Source organism: Solanum stenotomum, chromosome 2 (assembly GCF_019186545.1).
Source record: "Solanum stenotomum isolate F172 chromosome 2, ASM1918654v1, whole genome shotgun sequence".
In the NCBI taxonomy this organism is placed as follows: Eukaryota; Viridiplantae; Streptophyta; class Magnoliopsida; order Solanales; family Solanaceae; genus Solanum; species Solanum stenotomum.
This window is the reverse complement of record NC_064283.1, coordinates 65,194,830-65,222,538: the sequence shown is the minus strand read 5'-3', so window position 1 is coordinate 65,222,538 and position 27,709 is coordinate 65,194,830. Positions and strand designations below refer to the sequence as shown.

Below are 27,709 nucleotides of genomic sequence, written 5' to 3'. Positions count from 1 at the left end.
CGATGAGTTGTGACTTTTCCAAAGAGTTGTGACTTTTTCAATAAGTTGTGACTTTTCCAAAGAGTTGTAACTTTTTCAATAAGTTGTGACTTTTCCAAAGGGTTGTGACTTCTCGAAAAGGTAATGACTTTTCAGATAAGACACAAAAAAACATTTGTTCATACTACCCTTTGTTGACTATAAATAGAGGGGTTTCCTCTCATTTTTCAACCACAGTTTTTTTAATCTTCTACTCTTCTTCTTCTTCTTGCAATTTAAACTTTTTTGTGTGATTTATTGTCGTTGAGTGAGTTTGAAGTTTAGCGGAATATGAGGTACCACTATTCTGATGAAGTAAGTCGTTCTATCCTAAGAAGGTATATTACATAACCTCGAGTACTTGAGGAAAATAATTTTGATGATATAATAATTATTTTTTTTGCTTAATATATACATTAGTATGTAATGTTCCAATATATGAAGTTAACATGATGCTGTAGTCTAAATTCATTTGTATTTGTGAACAATTTTTATTGTGATATAGATATATGCTTCAGAATATCTTTTCCAAAATTTAGAGAATTGTCACGATTTGTTTTTGATGCTCAAGACAAAAGAATGACATTATTTATCAATGCTACTTAATTGATTTAGACTCCCAAAAAGTTTGCTTCAAAATAGTTATTACTATATAAGCATTGCCCTTTTGATTTACTTATTTACTATTTCTTAATATTTCAGTATTTTAGACGAAGAAAATTTATATGACTTGTAATAACGTCAGTTGAAGGTTGTATTAGTTTAATTTCTATTATTTATTTAATAGTTAATTTTACCAGATAAATATTTTCATTAATGCAAATATATATTTATATTTGGGTAGGTATTTATATTTAAATTAAAGTATTATATATATCACAAATGTATTATCAAGTTAACAAGATCTTCTAACTTCAAAATATATTATTTTAAAATGTTCCAAGTTTTTTTTATAAAAAAAACTCCCAACAAATGTGAAAATATGTGGATATATAAAATGTAGTTGTTCTCTTCACATGTTCATATGACATCTAAACAATTTAACGTGGAATACACATGTAAATATGGATTAGATGACAAGAAAAATACAAAGCAAATATTGTCTATAAGTTAATATTAGTGAGATAAGACTAATTACATACCTCATCAAATTGAAATAAATATATACATTATTGCATCTAACTAATAAAAATTTTCATTTATCATCTTCATACATTTGCGTGAATAAGAAATATATATGACGATCCACATTGAATATTTACAAAAGAATCTGCAATATTATTTTTTGCTAAGCTTATTATTCAAATATTCACTTAAATAAGCAATACTATTTACTATAACATATATTTTTAAAATTGGTAATCACGTGCAACTCTTTTAAAGCTTCTTATAACTACACAAAGCTAAAATAAAATCACTATATTAAACATAAATTTTCTTAAAATAGTGTAAAACTAGTGAATGGGCCAGAGATTTTGAGTCAATGGCGGCTGGACACGTTGGTATTAGTCAGATATTACTAAATGTATTAAGACTTTGGGAGTTTTGTTTCTTATTTATACACTCAGAATCTAGGCGGAATTGTGATTTTTCATCGAAATTTTGGAATTTTTTTTGCTTTTGATCGAAGCCAGAAATTGTGATTATTGATTGTGGATTAAGGAATTTTGGTGTGGAATTGAAATGGATGGGAATAATTGGAGGGCCGCTCAGGCTCAGGGAGGTGGTGAAGGTGGCGTAGCGGCTGCCGAAGCTATGGAGTCCGGTGATTGGAGGACTCAACTTTTGCCCGATTCGCGTCAACGGATTGTGAACAAGATGTAAGCTTTTTCTATTTTTGGTTTTGCGACTTGTTCTTATTTTTTCATTTGTTAAAAGGATTTGGAATTTTGAATTTTAGGTTTTTTTTTTTTGTGTTTTATCGGTTATCTGAAGAAACTCCATTTCGTTAGAAGTATTGATTAATCAATCTGATACATGTTTTTTACCAGTGTCTCTTCTGTTTTATGGAAACTCACTTTATCAGGTGAATTTTGGGGTTTTTTTGTTAATGGTACTGGGTGAGTTAATTGGAAGTTTAGGCCCTAGTTATTTCCAATTTTGGTAATCAGTCAAGGGTAACAGATGCGTACACTCTGACCCCACGTATGGGATTACACTAGGTATGTTGTTGTTGTTGGGGGTGGGGGTAGGGGTGGTGTGTGGTGGATCAGTCAAGGAATTAGTTCAAGTGGGAAAACCTAGTTTTACTCACTGTGCTTTATATTTTGTTTTAGATATGTCGAAATGGTTGGTTGTTTGCGATTATTGGATTATAACTACTTATATTTGTTTAGAGGAAATAAGTTTTAGTCTTTTGTAGCAGGACGTGATGTCGAATTGTTTTTAATATATTTGAGAAGTATTTATCTAGATTGTGCTTTTATCAAGAGTTTATGTTGATCTTTTGTTGATATGATTGTATAGAATGGAGACCTTAAAGAGGCATCTTCCTGTTTCTGGGCAAGAAGGAGTACAGGAGCTTAAGAAAATTGCTGTGAGGTTTGAAGAAAAGATCTATTCTGCTGCTACAAGTCAGGTATGTAGTCTAAACTTGTTTCTTATTTGTTCGAATTGTAAAGCTAGCTCATAAACCACCCCTGCCTTTTTCATCCAATATTAGACTTATGCAATTTGTTTTTCAAGACCATATAAGGGAATCACCCATCCCTTTTTCATCCAATGTGGGACTCTTGTTTCAATTTGTTCTCCGAGACCATATAAGCCCATCCCTTTCATCCGATTTGGGACTCTTGATGCAATTTGTTCTCCAAAACCATACAAGGAAACCACCCATTTATCCGATGTGTGATTCTTCTACATAAATGATTCAATTTTTTCTCCTCTTCATTGATGTTATTCCTGCTTGTATAAACTTGCATTCGTCTTTCCAGTCATCTAGACGCGTTGTATTAGGGATGGCAAGCGGACCGGGTACAGTGCGGTTGCAGGCCAAACCCGCACAATCCTGCAAAGATTTTGATCCCCAACCCGTATCATTATGTTTATGTAGATTTTCTCAGTCCTAAACGAACACATGAATCACTAGTTTAGCAATTTTACTGAGACATTGCTGACATTAAAAATAATAATTGGATATTCTTATATTTGCTCTCATCAAGGTTCTTATAACAAGGAAATGGAAGAGCCTGATACTATATATATATCATCTTAAGCATGAGATCTGTTAATCTTATTTAATTGGTAATTTATTTAAGTAAAATTACCTATTACAGTGATGTCAAGAACAAAAAAACAGGGTTAATTCTGCATATTGACATGTTTTTCTCACACGTAATTATTATAGTATCATATTAATTATTATTCCCCAAGAGTGCTCACTATATATATATTTTTTATTTTTTAATTTTTTAATTTTTTTTGATAACCGAGAAATCCGTCTTGTGACCCTCCACCCTTTGGACCAATCACAACCTTCTAAACTCGGTGGATAATGGGCCCGCCCCTCTACCCTTCTCCACTTAAATTCCTAGCTTCACTTTGCATGGTGTGGGGCTTGTCACAAATCCTCCACCTTTTGCCACTCGAGCTAGGCCTTGGGGGCAGTGCTCACTATATATTTGTCAACACAAAATGGATAGAATCAAGTTATATGGAATTAAATTAAATAATTTCATATTTGAGTGACCACATAGATTCACAAAATCTACTTCAACACTAATTTTTATACTGAGCACCACAAAAAAATAATTTAGATCTAATTTGAATGTCTTTGCACGCCTAAGCAACCTCCATGAAGTAGGTTTAAGGTCTGTGTAAACTCTATCCTTCCCAAATTTGGTTGCTCGCCTAAGGAAGTTTAGTACTAAGAACTTAATTTCTTTTTTTGTTCTTGTTCAAACCGCTGCTTGGAGATTCTTTACTTCAGCCGAGGCCCGAGGATCTATCGGAAACAATCTCTCTATCTTTATGAGGTAGTGGTAAGGTCTGTGTACACTCCTCACCCTCCTCACCCTCCCCAGACACACTTGTGGGAGTTACATTGGATACGTTGTTGTTTAAACCCCCTTCATAGTTCTGCAACCCGCCCCACGCTGCATCACTGTTTCTTAAAAAATATTTGAACCCGCCCTGCATAGCCTACCCTCAGTTTGCCAACCCTATGTAGTATGTATTTTAACTTATATTTATCTAATATTGCAGCAAGATTATCTTCGGAAGATATCTTTAAAGATGCTGACCATGGAGACAAAATCTCAAACTCCTATGACCAATTCTGTTCAGCCAAATCCTGCAAGTAGTGGTCAGAATGCCCTTGGTCCAGGTGAACAATGAGAGTTCATGTTTTGTATAAAAAAAATTTGTTGTCATTTTATTCGTTTCTAAAATTCCTTTTTAAAATTGAAATTTCGATGACAATGGAAGCTACTTCCTATGAAACTACTTCTGGGCCGGAGGATAGTGACAAGGAAGCAGCAGAAGAGGACGATGAGGGTGTGTTTAAGGAGGATGTTGTAGAGGAGGTGGTGGGTACAAAGGAGCAAAACTATGTTGTTGGGCACAAAAACAATGTCCGAGTTGTGGAGAATGAGGTGATTTTATTTTTGTAGTTCTGCTTTTTCATTTATTTTCTTTCTTTGAAGCATTTTCTCTATTAAAAATGGAAGATAAAAAATAGCATTATACCATTGATTTATTTGTTGTTAATGATACAAATTGAATTTTTGTATTTGCTAAGTTGACTAGCTAGCATAAGAAAACCATGCCCCTGATTTACATTTTGTTGTGGGGGTAATTGTGTTGAAATTAGTTGATACTAGTAGTTGCCGGTGTTGATGGTGGTGGTTGAAAAATGTGTGGTGGTTGATAATGTGTTGTTGGTAGTTGGTGGCAGTGTTAGTTGTGATAATAGAGGTAGTTGGTAGTAGGGATTAGCGATAATGGTGGTGGCGGCTGTGACAGTGGTAGCAGTTGATATAATTATAATGATGTGGATGGTAAATGTGGTAGCGATTGACAGTAGTGGTTGGCAACGATGGTGGTTGTGCTGGTAGAGAAGGTTAGTGGTGGTGGCTGGTGATTGTGAATAGAGTGGAGGTGAAAATTATCCAAACAAATATACCTCTTAATGATATTAAGACATTCAAGATCTTAATGATTAAAACCTATTCAGATCAAATAAGTGCTTAAATCTTATTGTATGCAAATGCATTAATGACCTAAGGTTTGAACTATTCATACCAACATTGTTAAGTACAGGCTAATGAGGCCTAAGAGCGATACTCTAGTATCCACTTGTACCTAAACTTGTCTGGGAGTAATCCAAAATTAAAGAGTGTTTTTATCTGGGTGGAGTTGGGGGTGGGGATCAAGGGGGTGGTAGGTGATTTTAACTGTATACTTGTGATTATTCTGCTAGTATAAATCTCCTAAGTTGCTGATGATCTCTCTTGTTTTGTATAAATGATCTCTTCTGTTTTAAGGTCTCTTAAAATATATTAACCTCTTAAGTTACTAATAGTTGCTCGTGTGTTTTATTCTAAGATCTCTTGTGGATTGAGTTCTGGTGCTAAACTTGATGAGCGTTTAGCACAAGTTGAGGAACGATTAGAGAAAATGGAAGCTCATTCGGAAAAGATGGAGACATTGTTGGTTGATATTAACAAAAATTTGAACTACTTAGTGAAGATGTAGGATGCTAAAGTGTCTAGGGACTTTAGACGTCCAACTAAGTACATCAGATCCTCGTGGACTGGTAATGACCGATCAAAGAGGAAACGTAGAGTAGCTGAGATGATAAGGCAGTCGTGCAAGCATTGACGATGGGAAGAGGTGCAATAGTGCAGTAGTTCCTCCGGTTGCTTTGCATGATGATTATGTCGTAAATGTTTAATTTGCTAAGCTATCAAGTAAAAAAGAAACTTTTAGTTTAATTTCTTTCTTTTTTAAAAAATATTCTAAGATCTCTTTGTCCTTCTCTAAAATTCTAAGATCTCTTTGTGTTTAAGGTTAAACTTCTTCTAAAGCCACGATTTTTTAGCGGGAATCTAGCTCCAGCAAAATTATTGGGAGGCCTTCAGTATTTTTCAAGTAAAATGAGCAAGTCATTATTCACATCCATCATATATTTCTTTTGCATCGTTTTAAATATTATTTTTTTTTACTGTATATTATGTATTTCATTAATTTTGATTTTCTTAATATTGAGATTAGATTCCTTTCGCAATCATTAATCTTTGAACGTAGTCATGCATTTATTTCTTATAATTCTTCCCCCTCTTGGTGAATAATAACTTAGTGCTTTGGCTAAAGAACACTTTTTGTTGTTGTGTGTTTTGGCTTTGGGTTCGATGATCTTTTATCAATCAGATATTATAATAAAGACGTAATCATTGTGGCGATTCTATTTATGGGCTGTTTGGCCAAGTTTTTTGAAGGCTAAAAGTCCTTATTTACAAAGATGATGTGATTGGCTATGTTTTTGAGAGAAAATGAGAGTTTCTAGGAAGTAGTAGGAGTTATTTTTCCGAAATTAGTAAGAGTAGTTTTCCCTAAAAACACTTTTGAGAAAAACACACTTTTCAAAATAAATTGATTTTAGAAATTTGGCCAAATAGGCTACTACAATTCTATGTATAAGTTTATAATACGAAAGTACTAATACTGTATTTGTCTTTTTCAGAGAAGATAGGAAGGTGGAGCTCTTATCAAACAGTGAGAGGGACGAAAAGAGATGCATCTTCAGTTGCTTTGAATTTATGAATTTATATATCTTGGCTTGTTGATTCTTATGTCCTTTGAAGTTTTACTATGCATCTATTTATATTTTAAGAGCAAAATTGCCTTAGTGTTGCTTGATATATGTTGATCAACTGAATTGAACATTGATTGTTAAGTTTCCTAGTCAAAGTAAAATATTTTTCTTGTTTTGAAGGTGATATCAACAAATATTATAGGGGGGAAGGGGGAGGAGGGGAATACATAAAATACTTAAACATCAAATGAATTTTCACCACATATATATGTACGTTGTCAAGTTTAACATATGATTTGAGAATGCAAAGAGGAGATGAATAGACGTCTCACTTAGGAGGTCTGAGAGGTTGGATACAGTGGGTCATAAGAAGAGGGGAATAAGTAGGGTATAGCAGAACATAAGCTTATTGAGGATGTTATGCAGGTTGCGTATTAGTATAGAACGTTGGTAGGTATTTGACTTCTGTCTTGCTTTTTGGTGGTAGTGTGGTTGCCCGTAGCCCTATATCCGTCGTAATTATATTGTAGGTATGTAATTTCTTCCTTTTGATATATGATATCATCTGTTGTCTATTATATTTCAATATTGCATTATTAGTCCTTGTTACTATTCCTTTTTCTAAATGATATGTACTGCTTTCTTTATTAATTGATATGTTTTCTTCAATTGTCGTATTTTCTATTCATATTGATTTGATGTGCTTGAGCTTATGGTCTTTCGAAAATATCTCTACCTTCACGGAATAAGGGTAAGTTGTGCGTACATTTTACCTTCCTCGAATCTAGTGTTGGATTGTATTTGTCCTAATATATCTTTTAGGTGGACAATTATATCGTATACTTTCCAGAGGAATAATAATAATATTTTGATCATGATAAAGCAGTCATGCCATGAAATAGAATCACCAAAAATAATAATTTTTTCAACAAATAACGACATAATATGTGTATGATAAGTTGGTGTCCATATCTTAAAAAAATCATTTCATTTTCTTTTATCCATCGATTGCATTGAATCAATTATTTTTGGTTGTATATAATCTTTTAATCTTTTATTCTTTTATGTAAGAAAACTGACTAAAGATGTTCATGTGAAAAATAACAATTGATAATACCTCAGTCTGAAAAGTTCTACGTTCTTGAAAAGATGATGATAAAGAGATCTTAATAAGTTAACTGAAATCAAAATGATTTTAAAGTCGATAATTCCTTTTGTTCCGAATATTGCTATTGAAGTAATGTAAGAAGACTAGGACCATGGTAGACAAAAGTGCGACGGACAAAAGAGCGACAGGCCATGCTATTGAAGTCATCATCGAAGCAGAGAGCGCTCAATTGCAAAAATGTGATTTTGGATCAATACTGCTAACACTTGAAGGTGTAAAACCAGTAAGGTACAAATAATTTCTTATGTGAAAACATAAAGAGAAAAATGAAGTTATTAGATATAAAGCACGATTGGTCACATAAGATTTTTGCCAAAGAGCTAATATTGACTATATGGAGACCCATTATCTCATAATGGTAGCGAACATTTTAGGATATCCAATAAATTAAAATGTGGATGCAAAATTTGATAGACACTTGATGGATATTGTTACATCCTATTTATATGGCTCACTTGACAATGATAATTTTTTGAATTCCCTAAAGAATTGAAAATGCATGGGGCATATAAAGACTTTCGTTAAGCTTGTTCAATAAAACTTGAAAAAATGTTAGACATATTGAATCAATAGAGGTGAATGTGATACAATCATCTTAGTGAGTATTTCATAATAATTATTTACTTTGATTATTTGAACATCATTGAAATTCTAATCCCCCAGATAATATAATATATAATTATTCATAGAGATTACTCCATTAACAATAATTTTATAAATAAAATGAATAACTGAGTTTTTTCATATATTAAATAAAAGTGTAATAACTCTTTAGATAATTATCATTAACTTAAGTGACTTTTATGTTATCAAAAAAATATAAAGATAATTGGGTTTATGGTATAAAAATTATTAATCGAGACACCTATGAGAAATTAACTCTACTATTTTTATTTTTAGGGAAAAAGGTCTGATATATCCCTCAATTTTGTCAAAAAAATAATTATGTCCGAAAAAAATTAAAATATACCTTGAAATTTGCTAGAAAAATCATATATACCCCTAAATAATTTTTTAATAAAATCAAAAGTCAAAAATATAACTTTAAAACTATTTTTTTTTCACTTCCATTAAATGAAGGGTATATGTGAGCTCATTTTGTAATGGTAGGGATATATGTGCGCCGTTTGTATAATGATAAGGGTATATATGAGCTACTTTCATAACGAGGACATATCAGCTTCAAATACTAAAGTTAAGGGTATATCATACCCTTTTCCCTTATTTTTATTTCAATATACACAAACGTCAATAACAAATTTATATCTTCCAGGTTAAGGAAGAAAAAGTTGATCAGAATTGTGATGGATACTCGTGAAGGTACCGACCCAGCCGTGGCGGCCGCCGCAGAAGCTGCCGGAGGTAACTTTCTTTTCCGATTTCGATGNTTTTAGTTAAATTTTTATAATTATTTAAAAAAAATATAATTCCATATGGGTATATTTAATCTTCCTCAAACGTATATTATTATTTTTAACTTTTTTTGTTTCAATAGCTTATTTAGATTTATTATTTTGATGGTCAAATTTATTGAAGTTTTGTTAATATTCTTGTAAAATTTATTATAGATGACCCAATTTTTTTCTTCAAATACAAAAACTAAATTATATTTGAAAAAATAGTTTTAAATTTTTGTTTTACACTTAGGAATGAAAGAAAAAACAAAATACGAATAAGAAACTCAAATAATGATAGTCAAAAAGTCAAAAAAATAATTATGTCCGAAAAAATTAAAATATACCTTGAAATTTGCTAGAAAAATCATATATACCCCTAAATAATTTTTAGAAAAAATCAAAAGTCAAAAATATAACTTTAAAACTATTTTTTTTCCACTTCCGTTAAATGAAGAGTATATGTGAGTTCATTTTGTAATGGTAGGGGTATATGTGCGCCGTTTGTATAACGGTAAATGTATATATGAGCCACTTTCATAACGAGGGGTATATCAACTCCAAATAGCAAAGTTGAGGGGCTATATCATGCCCTTTTCCCTTATTTTTATTTCAATATACACAAACGTCAATAACAAATTTATATCTTCCAGGTTAAGGAAGAAAAAGTTGATCAGAATTGTGATGGATACTCGTGAAGGTACCGACCCAGCAGTGGCGGCCGCCGCAGAAGCTGCCGGAGGTAACTTTCTTTTCCGATTTCGATGTGTATTTGTTTTTTTTTCCTTCTTTTGTCAATGATTTTACACTTCTATCGAGCTTGTTGTATGGGTTTGCCTAGCCTAGTGTAATCTGTGGGTTATTACACTAGTATATAACATACACTAGTATTTTTTATTTTTAGTCTCTCTATATATATATTTGAGTGCCCTAAGCACAAGACTAGAGAGGCTATAGAGGGTTGAAAATTGTCCTTAAGGTTCCAAGTTTAAATAGTAGTCACTTTCTTTTATAAAAAAAAACCTCATCCGTCAATGCCCAAGGCCTTGGTCTATAAAGAGTGAATTTGTTATGGGTTAGAGGCACTTCATAGGTTCGAACCCTGTTACAATGTAGAGCGCAGACTCATTATTTCTTGAGTTGCTAACTATCCGTCATTGTGGTAATAAAAAAATTGTGTTGGAGGTTCCCACTTTTATACCTGAAATATCCAACATTGTCCCAAAATTTTCCTAGAATTCTGATGTTGTAAGCAATCAAGTTCTATAATATTTGTGTGATCCTCAATTTTGTTTTATTTGTAGCACCTTTAGATTTTACAACTCAGACGAGAAATGCAAATGGAGCTGATTGGCAGGCAGAGGTTTACCAAAAGGTATTGTTTGCAATGGTATTTTAATTTGCGCAAGATTTTGAAATTAAGGAAATTACATATGTGGATTTTGATAAACGGACTGGTTGTAGCATTATAAGAAATAGTTGAATCTTTTGAAATATTTCCTATCCATACCAAGTGTTCAACTAAATTCATGGTCTTACCCTTTCCTGCAAGCCTCTTTATGTATTCCATTTCTTAGAGGAAATAGAAAATCGAGCCTGTTAATAGGTAACTTGTTAGAAATTGGTATATTCTCAATTGAGAAGTACTACTAAAACTACACCCCAATCCCAAGAAAGTTGAGGTTCACTATTTGAAGCCTCACTGCCGATGATCCGCTATTTAAGCCCGTCTTGGTCCAATATGTCAATGACAAAAAATAGTTTCACAAACACTATCATAAATTAGAAGTGAAGTATTGTTTGATAAATTGATTGATTATAGAAAATTAGTTGTTCAAAGTTGTGATCGTATTATCTGAATTCATGAGGTAATATGTATGGAAGTATGGATCAAAGTCTTCATGGCATGTCACCAATTTGCTTTAATTCTCGGCAACTAAAATCTTTAATTGATAGTTTGAAGGATTGACCTGTTCATGCAGCAAGTATATACCTGAATATATGGCTATAAAAGATGTTCTTTGTGTTAAGAAATCACACTCTTGGGAAAATGATTGTGGAGATTTGGGATAGAGGGAGAAGCTTTATGGAGAGGGGTGTTAGCAGATAAATATGGAGAGATGGAGGGGGATGGAGAACAAATGTGATCACGATGCCCTTCGGGTATGGTGTGTGGAGGAATATCATTAATATGAAGGGGGTGGAATGCCTTAAACGATAACATTGGTTTCAAAGTTGGGGAAGGGAGTAAGGTTAGTTTTTGGGGGCAAAAGTAATGTGGAGGATTGGTGCTTAAGGATGAATTCCCAGTATTGTATAGTGTCTTGCAAAGGAAATTGTCTATTCAGCAAGTTAAGGGGGCTTATAGTGATGAGACATTCTAGGTTTACTTCAAAAGCAATGCTAGCAATTGATAGACCCAACGCTTTGAGTTGGGAGTTGGGAAATAACTAAGTGTTCTCGGTTAAGTCCTTCTATGAGAAGCTTCTGGAATCTGGTTGAGGCAGTGTTTTGGATGACAAAAGGTGATAAAAGGCGACAAGGCTCTGTCGAGGTGAATAGCAAGGTGCTCGCCTTTTTGAAGTGCGGCCCAATTAATACCAAAATATTAAAATATTTTTCTGCATATATAAATAATCAAATCTAAATAGCAATAACATATTAGCAAATATTTCAATTCAAAAACTGAATATAGATAGTACATACTTAGAACTTGAATAAGAAAAAAACAGAACAAAAGTCAAAACAGGTAAAAAACAGAGGTAGATGTGACTGAAGTCTGAAGAAAAGAAGGAAAAAGAAGCAGAGGAAAAAGAAATCTGAAGAAAAGAAAAGAAGAAGACAGAAGAACAACATATTGGTTGGACTTTGGAGTCGCCGGAAAATTCTTGTCAGTCGCCCGAGAAGTCTAGTCGAAAACCTAAAATTATCTTTAAACTTTTAAAACCCTAAATTAGTCGCCTTTTTAAAAGAAATTACAAAAGGCGACGCCTTTCTTGCCACGACGTCACCTTTTGAAGCTCGCCTCGCCACAAAGCTAGAAGACGATGAAGGGTCGCCTCGCCTCTTCCATTGACGACGAGGTGATCGCCTTTTACAAGGAATTTAGATGGTTTGGAGTTTCTGGGGTTATGCCAAGAACCGTCAAGGAATTTATGTTCAACTAGAAGGGTGGAGCTAGGAGAAGAAGAGGTTTACTCCTCTTGCTTTGTTGTGGGTCATTTAGAAAGAGAGGAATAGGAAAGCTTTTGAAGGGGTAGAGATGAGCTTTGCTCTAGGAGTAGTCTCCGATCCCTTATTTTCTTTTGGAGTACCTATGCAGTTCCTGTTTGTATATTGGGTGTATTTTAGAGAGAACCATATTTTGTAGGTTTCTCCTCTTATTGGGATTCACTTTTATATGGCAAAGTTGGCCTTGTTATTATCAATAAAACCTTTTACTTGATCAAAAAATGAAGATGATGTTTTCTGTGAAAAGAGATCCGTCCATCTGTATTAGCTGGTATACTTTTTCTGTTTTTTTTAAAGATTAATTATAAAAGAAAAATTCAATGCTTCCGTTTGTGAAACTTTGTGGGTAACAACCCCACCCCTTATCCTTTTCTACTTACATCTTCTGCTTGGTTTGCTATCTAGGAATATGTTGAATTACTTTGACTTCTCCAAGAATAAGTATATAACATTAACATGCTCTGTGTACTCCATCCTGTCGTTTTCTTACTTGTGAAGCCAACTATATCGTTGTTATATCATTGTTGACCTTCGTTTTACTTCGTTGATGATAAAGGTGTAAAGTGAAAAAAGATTTTAAAAAATGATGATTGCCATTAAACCGTATTATATCTCCCAAACTAACTATAAAAATAGTTCAGTTTCACAAAAAAAAAAAAAACTTATATAAAAAGTATATTCTAAGTCCTCTTGGTTGGGCTGGTCTATGATCATATTATGTGAGCAGAAATGTATACCAAAGAAGCTAAAGGAAGCAAATCTTATTGCTTCTTTTATCATTTACGTGTTAATCAGTTGTAGTCTTCCTCTTCTACTTCACTTTTAACCTTTTTATCTGGAAGGTTCTTTTGTGAGGACTTTCTAGTTTGTTCTCTACTACATCGTAAGTTGATCTTATTATCACCTTGCTGCATGGGAATGCATTCTTGACATTTCTGCAGTTGACTTCATGAAAATTTGTAATGCAGATCAAGTCTATGAAGGAGCTGTATTTTTCAAAGCTCAATGATCAATACCAGAAAATGGCTTATAAAGTGCAATAGGTATGTCATCAACATCTTGTTCTACTATTATCATTTCTGGAAGCAATTCTACCAGTTGTATGGTGCAGCATGCTGGATTTACTAGATCTTGATATAATTTGAGATGCTAAGAGTGCTTAAAAGTCATTCTTCTAATGGGGGCATTACTTGCAATCATATATTTCGTCTTCTTCTTGTCCTAAAACTGTTGCCTTTAAAGTGCTTTATCATCAACAACAACAACAATAACAACAACATACCTATATAATCCCACAAGTTGGGGTTGGGGTTGGGGAAGGTGGTGGGTATGCAAACCTTATCCCTACCTTGTGAAGGTAGAGAGACTATTTTCGAAAGACGCTTGTCTCAAATAAAACAATTCTAAGTAGTTATGAAAAGGAAATATAGTAGTGAAGAAGCCACGATAAAAATAATAGAGAAGAATAGTAACAAGAACAAATACTACGATAATTGAAGGAAAGGAAACAACAAGTGGTAATAAAGATTAGTAATAATACTAACGGTGAGAAAAATTAGACAATGTTCAACTACCTACTAGCCTTATACCATGATCTCCGACCTCCATGTCCTTCTATCTAGGGTCATTTTCTTGGTAAGCCATAATTGTGTTATGTTCTTTGTAATCATCTCTTCCCAATATTTCTTAGGCCTACTACTACCTCTTGTTATATCCACCATATTCATATCCAACCTCTCAAACCTTCTTACTAGAGCTTCGGAGCATCTCCTCTTCACATGCCCAAAGCCTCTCAACCTCGCTTTCCTCACGTGTCCACCACGGAGGGCACCCCCACCTTGTCCCTTATTTTCTCATTTTTGGGTTATATCTCTTCTAGTATTCCCACACATCTAGAGGCAGCGGGAAGAGGTACAATAGTACAGTAGTTCATCCGGTTGCTTTTACATGATGATTGGTGTTGTAAACGTTTAGTGTACTGAGTTATCAAGTAAAAAAGAAACTTTTAGTTTAGTAAACGTTTCTCTTTTTTTTCTGTAAAATCATCTCTTTTGTTTTATCTAAGATCTCTTTGTATTTAAGGTTAATAACTCTTGCAATGTATAAATTCCTACCCTTCTTCAAAAGCCATAATTTTTAGCAGGAATCTAGCTCAAACGAAGCTATTGGGAGGCCTTCAGTATTTTTCAAGTAAAAGGAGTAAGTCATTATTCACATCCATCACATATATTGTTTTCATTGTTCTTAATTATTATTATTTTTATACTAAGTAATTGTAGGTGAGAAACCAATAGTCCTCAACTTGTTATGGAAGACTAGGAAGACCATGTTTATAAACCTTGATTCCTTCGCCAAAAGGAAAATAAACTAACATAAAATGACATCTACACTGCAATGTCTACCTAGATATGTGAAAATAGCTCCCTTTATGGTGTCCACCACCACCTCGATTTCACAATCATTCACAATGCTTCAACACAAACAAATGATGCTGATGCTAAAAATGAAAGGGAGTTAACTACACTATAACATATTCCCACTATGAGAATATTCTAGGATTACGTATTTATGTTGGGCAAATCAAGTTGTTTTTATCAAATATAAATGCCAGGGAATATATGTAAGAAAGAGCTATAATAGGTGTGAGAAACATACAAAGAGATTAGAGGAGTTTCCAATTACCAATAGACTACAAAATGCATTACACATTGGTCCATGCTGACAAAACTTGCTACGGAATCTACCAAAATTTTGCACTAATATGAAGCACTTAAGAGGGATGTTGATGGCATACCAGTTGCAGTTCATAAGCAATTTTCTGGTACAGACGATAGAGCTTTGAAACATACGTTTCCTTCATAGACTTGATCTGCATTACAAATTTTCATTAAGTCAACTGCAGAAATGTCAAGAACACATTCCCATGTGGTTAGGTGATAATTAGATCAACTTACGATGCAGTAGAGAAAAAACTATAAAATCCTCACAAAAGAACCTTCCAGATAAAAAAGTTTAAAGTGAAGTAGAAGAGGAATACTACAACTGATTAACATGGAAATGTTATTAAAATAAGTAACTGAGCTTTGCTTCATTTAGCTTCTTGGTGCTCCAATCAAGAATACAAACTTTTGTAATTAGACTATACTTTTTAAAAGTTAGGTTGGAAGATATAATACAGTTTAATGCCAATCATCATTTCCCCGCCACTTTTCACCTTTACCATCAATGAAGTAAAACAATGAAATAATAACTAAGTAGTTGGCTTCACAAGTGAAAAACGACGGAATGGAGTCTACAGAGCATGTTAGTGTTATATGTTTATTCTTAGTGAAGTCAAAGTATTCCAACTTTTACCACCTAGCTAGTAAGCCAAGTCGGGGATGTAAGTAGAGAAGGATAGAGGGTTACCCACCAAGTTTCGAAGAAAGAGGCATTGAATTCTCTATTATAATATAAAATTAAATTAAAGAACAGAAAAAGTATGCCAGCGAATACAGATGAACAAATGTCTTTTCACAGAGAGCATCTTTTTATAGCCATATGTTCAGGTATATACTTCTTGCACCAATAGGTTTATCCCTCAAAGTAGCAATTAAAGATTTTAGTTGCCAGGAAATAAAGCAAGTTGGTGACATGCCATGAAGACTATGACACGAACTTATATATATATTACCTCATGAACTATTAGATAATACGATCACAACATTCAACAACTATTTTTCTATAATCAGTTAATTATCAAATAATACTTCACTTCTCAATTATTCCATTGCTTCTGAAACTATTTTTTTTTGTTGACAATATTGAAGCAAGACAAGCTTAAACAAAGCATCATCTACAATGGGGATTCATATAGGCAACCTCAACTTGCTTGGGATTGAGATGTAGTTGCTTGTACTCCTCAACTGACAATATACCAGTTTCTAACACCTTGCGGGGACGGGTACGACCATGAATTTAACTAAACACTTGGTATGGTAAACCTCCTTTGTTACTCTATAATCATAGGAAATATGTCAAAATATTTAGCTATTTCTTATAATGTTATAACCAACCAATGTATCGAAATCCACATGTCGAATTTCCACAATTTTCAAAATCTTGTGTAGAAAAAAATACTATTGCAAACAATACCTTTTCGTAAACCTTTTCCTACCAGTCACCTACATTTGCATTTCCCGTTTGAACTGTAGAATCTAAAGGTGGTACAAACAAAACAAAATTGAGTATAGCACAAATATTAAAGAACTTGATTGCTTACATCATCAAAATTTCAGGCAAATTTTGGGAGTGTTTAATATTTCAGGTATGTTAATACATTTGAACTTCCCTTGAAATGTGCTTGTCTAAAACATTTTAACTCCCTCCAACATAAATTTTTTGATTACCATTCATAAGTGCACTCTATGTTGGATAATATTATAATTACAATTAATTTAACAAATCTATACCATTTTTTTAGCCAAGGGTCTATCTACCCCACAAAGGTAGGGTAAGGACTGCATACATCCTACCCTCAGTGCCGAAAATAAACATATCTGCCCGAAAAATAATTTGTAACTTATATACTTCGTATAATTTTTTACATATGCAGTATAATTCTTCAACATAGGGTAACTAGCTACCCCTCATTGTATGTGGCTACGCCCCTCCCCAGACACCACTAGTAGGATCACACTAAGGAGTCGTTTGGTGAGAGGTATAAAGTATGATAATCCTAGATAAAATGTAGGATTATTTTATCGTGCATTTGGTTGGAGGTATTAGGTAGTCATGAGATTATTTATCTCACCATTTATACTATAGTGATGGGATAAGTTATCCCATATACATGTGAGATAACTTATATGGGATAACTTATCCCGAGATAGCTTATCCCTCCCAACGAAATGACCACTAAGTATGTTGTTGTACTCTTTCAATGAATAAAGAATTGATAGTGGCCCAATAAAATAAAAGCATCTATGTCATTGTTGTTGTTCACTATTTTTTACCCTTTTTATAGACAAGAAATCCCTGAGGTCAATGGCGCAGAGTTAGAAACTCATCAAATAATGGGTCCACCCTCTACCCTTCATCATTTCCTTTTCTTGTTTATTTATGACAAGGGAACCCACAATCACAACTCTTCTTAGGGTTCACAGAGTAAAACTAGCCCACAAACCACATAGGAGAGATAAACCATACTAGACAATCCCCGATGAGAAAACATATAGGAAGATTTCAAACCTGAGACTCCCAATGGGAGATCCCCTGCAATTCTACAAATATGTAGTAGTAGTAGTGTATAATCATTGAAAAAAGAAAACAAAAAAACAAGTACAGGTTACAATCGGAAAAAGGAATTTACATCTTGTTGACCATTCTACGATCGAAGCTCTGGTGGCAGCCATGGCCGAGGTGGTACTCTTACAATCTTGAGTTTCAGTATACATCTCAATTTTGATAAACTTTTTCCCCTTAATGTGAGCCCTAGTATCTATTTATATAATATAGAGTTAATTTTTGATAGGATCTCTCAAGTAATAATTTTTATCTCACAAACTCACACAACTTTATTTTGTAAGACAAAGGTCACTCAACTAATGATAATTATCTCAAAAAGTTACTCAATTTTATTTTATAATAGAAAAGTCATTCAACTTTGTTTTGTAACATAAAGGTCACTCAACTAATGATAATTATTTTGAAAAGTTGTTCAACTCTAGTTTATAATAAAAAAATCAATCAACAGTTATCATTTCACCTACAACATCATGTTGATTGTGTGATCACAAAAGAAATTAGCCTATATAATGGGTTCATAACTTAATATGAGGGCAAATTAAAGACAATTAAACTCTTTTTAAAAAGTTTTTTCCATTGTTCAATTATTATAAAACAAAGAAGGGATAATAACTACTTTAGTCCTTAAGGAGAGAGTTCATTTGAAAAATTGAGATATCATTAGTAACTAGAAAGATTTACAAGTTGCAAAAAAATATTAATTTTAAACACATGACATCTTAGAACAAAACAAAAGATAAATGAATTTTGTGACTTGATAGATTAAAATTTTTGCAGGTCATAACTATCTCAAGAGTTCTGATAGGATCTTAGCCAACAACAGTGGTAAGAGCCAAAATTTTCACTTACAGGGTTCATAATATGAATAAGTAAACACATGAAGTCAAAGGAGGTTCAACATATATCATATATACATAAAAAATAATATTAAGCATGTCTAAACAATGTAATTTTGCCAAAGAGAGTTCAAGTGAACCCCTCAGTCTTACTTGGCTTCACCCCTGGCCAACAATGTATCTACCACATTCGAACAGGTCTCAATTTTCTCTAATTATTCCTCAACATGTGCTCAAGGGTGTATCCAAGATTTCAAAACAACCAAAATGCGTCACGGGTTGATCATTGAAGCCTGGGCAATAACGATTAAGAAATTTGAGCATTGATGTAGCTAAGCACCTTCATAGTCAATTAATTAGGGTTGTCACCTTCTATCTGGAAAATATTATCGTTAGGTTTAATGCTATTATATTTTGCCAAGACAAGGACTTGATAAGTAAACTATAATTAATATTATCATCACTGAAAAATAGTATAACAAATTTTGATATATGAAATTGATTAAAATAGTTCATTATTTAAGGAAACACACTTTACAAATCAAAGAAAAGAATTGAAGAAAGACAAAAAAAAACAAATAAATATTGAGAAAAGTGTGACCATTGTTTGTAAAAATGTTGCTAAAGATTCAAACATAAACTTTTTTGGAGATAATATTTCAAATTTTAGCTCGAGTTCCCACATAAAATTTAAGTAATTTATCAGAAGAGGTTTACTAGAAGGTATATTTGCAATGTTATTTTAGTTGGACAAGATTTTGGAAACTGTGAAATTACATAAACTGGCTGGTTATAACATTATAAGAAATAGTTGTATGTTTTGAAATATTTCCTATGATTATAGAGTAATAGAAGAGGTTTACCATACCAACTGTTCAGCTAAATTCATGGTCGTACCCCTCCCCCGCAAGGTGCTTTATATATTCCATGTTTTCGAAAAAACAGAAATTGAGCATGTTACCTGATAACTTGTTAGAAACTGGTATATTCTCAATTTAGAAGCACTACTACAACTACAATCCTAAGCAAGTTGAGGTCGATTATATGAATCCTCACCATCAATGGTGCACTGTTTGAGCTTGTCTTCGTCCAATATTGTTAACGACAAAAAATTAGTTTCACAAGCACTGGCATAATTGAGAAGTTAAGAACTCTTTGATAAATTAATTGATTACAGAAAACTAGTTGTTGAATACTAAGATCATAATATGTCTATAAGTTTGGATCAAAGTCTTCTTAGTATGTCACCAATTTGTGTTGCTAGCTAGGAATAAGTTGGAATACTTTGACTTCTCCAAGAATGAACATGTAACACTAACATGCTTTGTATACTCCATTCCTGTCATTTTTCACTTGTGAAGGGTGTAAAGTTCAAAAAATTTAGAAAATGATGATTTCCATTAAACCGTATTATATTCTCCAAATCCTACTTTACAAAAGTATATTATAATTGCTCCTGGTTGGCTGGTCTATGATCACATTATGGAAGCAAACCTTAGTCGCTTATTTTACCATCTACATATTAATCAGTTGTAGTCTTCCTCTTCAACTTTACTTTTAACCTTCTTATCTGGAAGGTTCTTTTGTGAGGATCTCTAGTTTGTTCTCTACTGCATCGTAAGTTGATCTAATTATCACCTAACCACATGGGAATGTGTTCTTGACATTTCTGTAGTTGACTTAATGAAAATTTGTAATGCAGATCAACTCTATGAAGGAAATGCATTATTCAAAGCTCTATCGTCTATACCAGAAAATTGCTTATGAACTGCAACAGGTATGTCATCATCCCTCTAAGTGCTTCATAATAGTTCAAAATTTTGGTAGACTCCTAGCAAGTTTTGTCAACATGCACCAAGGTGTAATTCAAACAGAACCCTTCCTAGAAGGTGGCTGTGTAGATTAGATTTTTTAATACTCTACTAATATTTTGTAACTCAACTTGTACTATTTAATTAATATTAATAAAAGTATAGGCTATTCGCCTTAATTTTTTTTTATTATTGTCTTCAAAAGTTCAAATTTAACTTTTAAAGTGTGAAATTTAAACTTTTATAGTTTTAAAGTTTTAAATTTTCAAACTTTTAAAGTGTGAAATTTAAACTTTTATAGTTTTAAAGTTTTAATTTAAATTTTCAAACTTTTAAAATTTAAACTTTAAAGTGTGAAATTTAAATTTTTATAGTTTTATAGTTTTAAAGTTTATAATTCAAATTTAAATTTTCAAACTTTTAAAGTGTGAATTGTGAAATTTAAACTTTTTATAGTTTTAAAGTTTGAAATTTGAATTTAAATTTTCAAACTTTTAAAGAGTAAAATTTAAACTTTTATAGTTTTAAAGTTTGAATTTAAATTTTCAAAGTTTTAAATTGTGAAATTTAAACTTTTATACTTTTAAAAGTTTGAAAGTTTGTATTTAAAACTTTAAAAGTATAAATTTTTAAGTGTAATATTCCTAATTTTTTAATTTTAATAAAAAAATATAATTTATAACGGTTGGACCCGGTTTCCGGTCCGGTCCGGTCCGGTCCGTTACCGGTCCGGGACGGGTACAGGTATTTTTTTCCGGAATTACCGGTTCCGGTCCGTCCCGGTTCCGGTTCGGTTCCGGCCCGTGGTGCCCGGTTCCGTTCCGGTTCCGGAACGTCCCGGTCCGGTAGGTCCGTTACCGGTTCCGTTGCCACCCTTATAGTGTAGTTAACTCCTTTTCATTTCTAGCATCTGCATCACCTGTTTGTGTTGAAACATTGTGAAGTCGAGGTGGAAACCATAAAAGGAGTTATTTTCACATATCTCGGTGGGCACTACAGTGTAGATGTCATTTTTATGTTAGTTTGTTTTCCTTTCGGGGAAGGAATTAAGGCCTCCCAAGTTCATTGGGTAAGGGCTTGATTTATCTGAATTTAAAGAGCACTTGAGTCAACATTCTGCTGAATTTCGGGAACCTTGTGAGCTATGTTGTTTATTTCTTTATGCTATTTCTTGAATTTTTCTTCCTTTTTCTTTGCTGTGGGAGGCACTTGAAGGTATTTCAAAAGTTTGCAGAGGGAAAGAAACAGGACTGTCACTAAACTGATTTTTTTTTCTGATTTCAAGCAGAACTCTCTTCATCAGCGTCGTACAAATGAGCAAATTGAAAAGCTCAAGATGTGCAAGATAACGTTGGAACGCATTATGCTTTTCTTGCAGCTTAACAAGCATTATATTCAACTTGCTCACAAGGAGAAACTGCTTTCGGTTGAGAAGCACATAAATTTCTTTCTTTGTCCCTATCAGCCACCAAAGCCTACTTCTTCTCCAGTGCAGGAGTAACTTCCTCAGTCTTCCATGCAGCTTCAGCTACCACAATCACTTGATGGTCAAACTAATCCATCGATGCAACCCGTACAGGCAAACCTCGGATCCCTAGAGCAAAATTTAAACGCCCTGCAACAGTCATATCCTCAGAAGCGCAAGCAGTAAACTGTTGCAGAACCAGCAATTAAGAGAGCAGTCCCACCATCGGCAGATGCAGCAGCAACTCTTTCAAAGACAGAAGTTAATGCAACAGCAGCAAGCAAAACAACAGTAGACCATGCTATTGCCAACCCACCAGATGTCACAGCTTCAACAGTCTTCGATCCAGCTTCAGCAACCACAATCCCTTGATGGTCGAAACTAATCCACAGATGCAATAAAACAATATTACTGACTTGCAACATGATTGTTTGGATAATTCAATTGTTTATGATTTGTGTACTCGTGAACTCATGCACCCTTCCCTAGATTATGTGAAGTATTGCAATTATTATGATAAATTACTTAAATTTCAAGGGGGAACTCAGGCTAAAATTTGAAATATCCATCTCCATATTTTTCTCTGCTTGGATCTTTAGCAACACTTACAAGCAAAGGTCACAATTCTTCTAAAAAAATTTATGGTCTCTTTTTTTTCTGCAATTCGTTTCTTTGATTGGTATGTTTCCTTCAATAATGATACTATTTTAATTGGTTTTCAAATATAAAAGTTCATCATACTATTTTGATGATAATATTAACTATAGTTTACTTGTCAATTTGTTGTCTTAGCAAAGTTTTATAGCATTAAACCTAACAATGGTACAGTGTATTCATCATTTTGAAATCTTCTATACACCCCTAAGCACAAAAAAATGAATAAATAAAAAGAATACATCACATGCATGTAGATGAATGTTACTTTATACAAAGAATTGCTCTTTCTTCTATACAATCGATTACCCAAGAAAGAATTGTACATCGATTTGTGTACCGTCCTTCAATTGAAAATAAATAAATAAAAATTAAATGAAAAGTTATAATATTACATGTTGACTTTGTTTTTTATGTACCTCTTTGAAAAGTTCATTGAATATACCAAAATACTCCAAGCAACCTTCAAGTTGTTGCAATTCCAGCCAAATATACCTATACAAACATAAAAGAAAACAATGATATAAAAGACTGAAAAAAAATATCTTTCATTATCAAAGAAGAATCATGTTAGGATGAATAAACTTAATAGAAATATGACCATCTAAAAAACATGTGAATCTTTATAGATGAAACTTGTATGTATTATTTTTTTAATTAATGGCACCTCTTCAAATTCTTTACTTCAATATTTAAGAACATAGTCTATTTAGAAGGGAAAATGTAGCTATTTTAGAAGAAATTCTTTTGGTTACATTGTTTTATCAATCATAACTATTCAAATTCTTCCGTTATGAGATTGATGATTATGATTAAAAGCAATATCAATATACTCATTTATCAAAAAAAAAAATTAATTATTAAAGGGCTTAAGGACTTCAAATTCTATCATTATGTAATTAAAATATTTATATTTAATTAAATAATTAATCAAATTTTAAGTTAGTAGAGGAGCAAAATGGTATTTCAACTTTTCACTTTGAAGCTTCCACTTATAATAATATATGATAAGTCACTAAAATTAATCGTCTTGTGTTTTGTTCTAAGATCGCATGTGTTCAAAATTAATAATCTCTTTGCATTGGTAAATTTTTTTAGTTACTAATGTTATCTCAATTTTTCATATGAACTCTCTTTCTTAAGGACCAAAATTGTTGCCATCCCTTCATTATATTATATAATTTAACGATGGAGAAAATTTTGAAAAATAATTTTGGTTATAATACGTCCGCAAACAATCAAGATTGAAAAGTTATACAAATCAAATTCATTGACAATTTATCACCTTTGAATAGAAGCATGGAAACAAACTTTCTTGTGGATCAATCTAATAATTAGGAATGTGACACATCAATCTTTTCTATCGAAGTANTTAGAAGTGAAGCATATTTTGATAAATTAATTGATTACAGAAAATTAGTTGTTGACTGATGAGATCATATTAACTTAATTCATGAGATAATCTGTCTGTAAGTTCGGATAAAAGTCTTCATGGCGTGTCACCAATTTGTTTTATTTCCCGGCGACTAAAATCTTTAATTGCTAGTTTGAGTGATAAACCTATTTGTGCAAGATGTATATATATGTGAAAAGACATTTGTTCATCTGTATTAGTTGGTATACTTTTTTCTGTTTTTTATTTTATTTCTTATAATAGAGAATTTAATGCTTCCGTCATCGAAAATCGTCCTTCTCTACTTACGCGACTTGGTTTACTAGCTAGTAATAAGTTGGAATACTTTGATTTCTCCAAGAATAAACATATAACATGCTCTATATTCTCCATTCCGTCGTTTTTCACTTGTGAAGCCAACTACGTCATTATTTTATTTGGTAAAGCTGTAAATTACCACTAACCAACAAAGAACATTACACCATAAGGTCGCCTATCATCTCAGCCATTCTAGGAAGCATAGGTTTCCAACTAAACAAGAAAAATAATTAGGCACCAAGTAAATTGGTATTCAACCTATGACTGTTGCTAGCTTTCCTAAATCCTTTAAGTAAGTCTATTTTTTTGATAACGTCTTTCTTAGTCTGTACTAACACTATATCAGTATTCACCGATGATCCTCTAAAAATCTTCCAGTTCCTTTCTTTCCATGTATGATAGATCACTGTTTATGTTTGACTCGCACAAAGACAACATGTAGCATCTTCCACTGGAATAGTTAGATGTCTTAATCTTTCTTTTGTAAGTGGTCTCCCTTGTAAAGCCAACCACACAAAAAATCGATGCTTTGGCTGTGAAAGTTCAGTCCAAATGAGTTCTGCAGTATGTAGTCTGCTCTTCTGCCCCAACAAAGCATTATCGCTCCATGTAATAGAATATTTGGGCTCACCAAACACCACAAGACTGCTGTTGGTATTGGAAAAAGATTAATGCTTTGAAGGAGATGAATGGACTTTGATCTAGTCGTAAGAGTGTAGCATGTGACATGTTGGTTTAGGCGCATCTGACAAAAGTTTAGTATTTAAGTGGAGAAGAATAGAGGAGCAGATGCATTATCCACTGAGTTTAGAACTGTGCCCCAAAAACCCCATGTTACAAGCACTCTCTCTTTAATGAATCTCTCTCTTTTACCAGAAAAGGCGATGTTCCAAGCAGAGGAAGAGTAGCACACCAGCCTCGAAGCATTCTTACTTTATTAGTAACTGACATCAGCATTGAGATAGATCTCATGCACGTTCAGCTTTTATGACACTCCAATTCAGCAGGAAGCGGGCCCCACCTTCTTCACAATCAACTTGTGGGAAACCAAGTTCTATTAGTGGTCCTTCCAACCTATGTTTGTCTTATTTAGGGACTTAGTAGCAAAAGAAAGATCAATAATCCATCCGAGTATGAAATACATTGATGTTAGAAGGTAATAAGTGTGTGGTAATGTAAGAAACCAAGTTCTATTATTAGTTCGTCCAACCTATGTATGTCTTATTTCAGGATTTAGTTGTCAACTACATCATTATTATTTCATTGTTTACCCTTGTTTTTTACATTGATGATAAAGGTGTAAAGTGGGAAAAAAATGGTGATTGCTATTAAACTGTTATATCTTCCAACCTAACTTTACAAAAGTATGTTCTAATTCCTCCTGGTTGGGTTGGTCTACGATCACATTACGGAAGTTGTGTTCTTGATACGAGTACCAAGAAGCTAAAGGAAGCAAAAACCAGTTACTTGTTTTACCAGTTAGGCAGTTACATGTTAATCAGTTGTAGTCTTCCTCTTCTACTTCACTTTTAACCTTTTTATCTGGAAGGTTCTTTTATGAAGATTCTCTAGTTTGTTCTCTACTGCATCGTATAGTTGATCTAATTATCACCTAACCACATGGGAATGCATTCTTTACATTTCCGCAATTGACTTTGAAAATTTGTAATGCAGATCAAGTATATGAAGGAGATATATTTATCAGACCTCAATGATTTATACGAGAAAATTGCTCATAAAGTGCAGCAGGTATGTCATCAACACCCTCTTAAGTGCTTCATCATAGTTCCAAATTTTGGTTCACCCCCTTGCAAGTTTCGTCAAATGACACACCATCCTTTGCATATAGCATGCCCAAGGTGTAGTGCATATTGTATTCTATTGGTTATTGGAAACTCCTCAAACTGGGAACTGATGCAGAAAGCTCAAGACACTAAATTCCCATTTTGTCTTCTTTAAATTGGTTCCTTTCCTGTCGATTGTCATATTTAGAAACAGTGCTCTCATAGTTGTAAAGCGGCTCATTCCTTGTCATTTCTAGCATCTGCATTATTTTTGTGTTGAAGCATTGTGAGTGATAGTAAAGTCGAGGTGGTAGTGGATACCATAAAAGAGTTATTTTTCACATGTAATTTTTCTGTTCGTGTTTTTTTTTTTTTTTGCTTTCGGGGAAAGAATTAAGGCCTCCATAATTCTTTGGGCAAGGGCTTGATTTATCTGAATTTAAAAGCACTTGAATCAACATTCTGTTGAATTGTGTAAACCTTGCGAGCTATGTTATGTACTTGAAGCATGAATTTTAAAAGTTTGCTAAGGACAAGAAACAGGACTGTGACTGAACTGATTTCTTTTTACTGATTTTAAGCATGACTCTCTTCATCACCGTCTTCAAAATGAGAACATTGAAAAGCTCAAGATGTTCAAGGTGATGCTGGAACACATTATGCTTTTCTTGCGGCTTAGAAAGCAGGATATTGAACTTAATCACAAGGGCAAGCTGGTCTCGGTTGAGAAGAACATAAGTTTCTTTCTACGGTTCAATTGGGCACGCAGCAGGACTTCTTCTTCTCCACAGCAGGGAGAACTTCATCATGATAACATAAGCTCATTCAGTACACAAAGTGGAATGAACCCTGTACAGGCAAACCTCGAATCCCTACAGCAAAATTCAAACGCGCTGCCACATTTACTTCCTATACAGCCCGTGCAGCAAATGTTGCCGAACCAACAATTAACACCCTGTGCAACCGGCTACTGATGCAGCAACAACTTCTTCGAAGTCAGCAGTTAATGGAACATCAGCAAGCAATGAACTCACTGCAGCAGTTAATGCAACGGAATAATCTCACCAACTTGCAGCATAATTCTTTGTCTGGAGTATCGACAAATTCTAACACTCAGCAATACATGATAAATTCAGTACAGCCTGGTTTCAATTTGGATTTGGGACAGAGTAATTCTTTGAACTCCCTGCAACAGGTGTCTACTGGATAACATAAGCTCATTCAGAACACAAAGTGGAACGAATCCCATACAAGCAAACCTCGGTTCCCTACAGCAAAATTCGAGTGTCTGGCAGCGAATGTCGCAGAGCCAGCAAATGTTGCAGAACCAGCAATTAAGACAGCAGTTACACAATAGGCAGATGCAGCAGCTACATTTTCATAGACTGAAGTTAATGCAACAGCAGCAAGCAAAGCAAGAGTAGACCACACTATTGCCAACCCACCAGACGTCGCAGCTTCAACAGTCTTCCATGCTGCTTGAGCAACCACAATCTCTTGATGGTCGAAACTAATGCACAGATGCAATCCGAACAGGGTTCCATGGAAGGCATTGCAACAAAACAATATTATCGATTTGCAACATGATTGTTTGGAC

General features: G+C 33.5%; 2 protein-coding genes and 2 long non-coding RNA genes across 15 annotated transcripts in view; all 4 read left to right on the top strand.

Moving 5' to 3' along the window:
• The window catches only part of LOC125854978 (mediator of RNA polymerase II transcription subunit 15a), a 162,868-nt gene that overhangs the window by 83,404 nt on the left and 51,755 nt on the right, over window positions 1–27,709 (top strand). Inside the window, exons 1-3 of one of the 12 annotated variants that reach the window (XM_049534597.1) lie at window positions 1,557–1,838; window positions 2,485–2,596; window positions 4,222–4,342. In XM_049534597.1, coding sequence (XP_049390554.1) covers window positions 1,702–1,838; window positions 2,485–2,596; window positions 4,222–4,342 — 370 coding nt within the window. In that variant the 5' untranslated portion in view covers window positions 1,557–1,701. Of the gene's footprint in view, window positions 1–1,554; window positions 1,839–2,484; window positions 2,597–4,221; window positions 4,343–27,709 lie in introns of those variants that run through there. The other 11 variants (XM_049534604.1, XM_049534601.1, XM_049534600.1 and 8 more) reach the window with 11 other exon arrangements.
• LOC125854980 (mediator of RNA polymerase II transcription subunit 15a-like) overlaps window positions 1–27,709 on the top strand; it is a 129,533-nt gene that overhangs the window by 72,195 nt on the left and 29,629 nt on the right. The window lies entirely within an intron of this gene.
• On the top strand, window positions 6,061–6,947 carry LOC125855002 (uncharacterized). Its single transcript, XR_007445453.1, has 2 exons — window positions 6,061–6,121; window positions 6,701–6,947. It is a non-coding gene; the product is annotated as an uncharacterized LOC125855002 (long non-coding RNA).
• On the top strand, window positions 9,243–14,896 carry LOC125855001 (uncharacterized). Its single transcript, XR_007445452.1, has 4 exons — window positions 9,243–9,302; window positions 10,639–10,709; window positions 13,534–13,608; window positions 14,709–14,896. It is a non-coding gene; the product is annotated as an uncharacterized LOC125855001 (long non-coding RNA).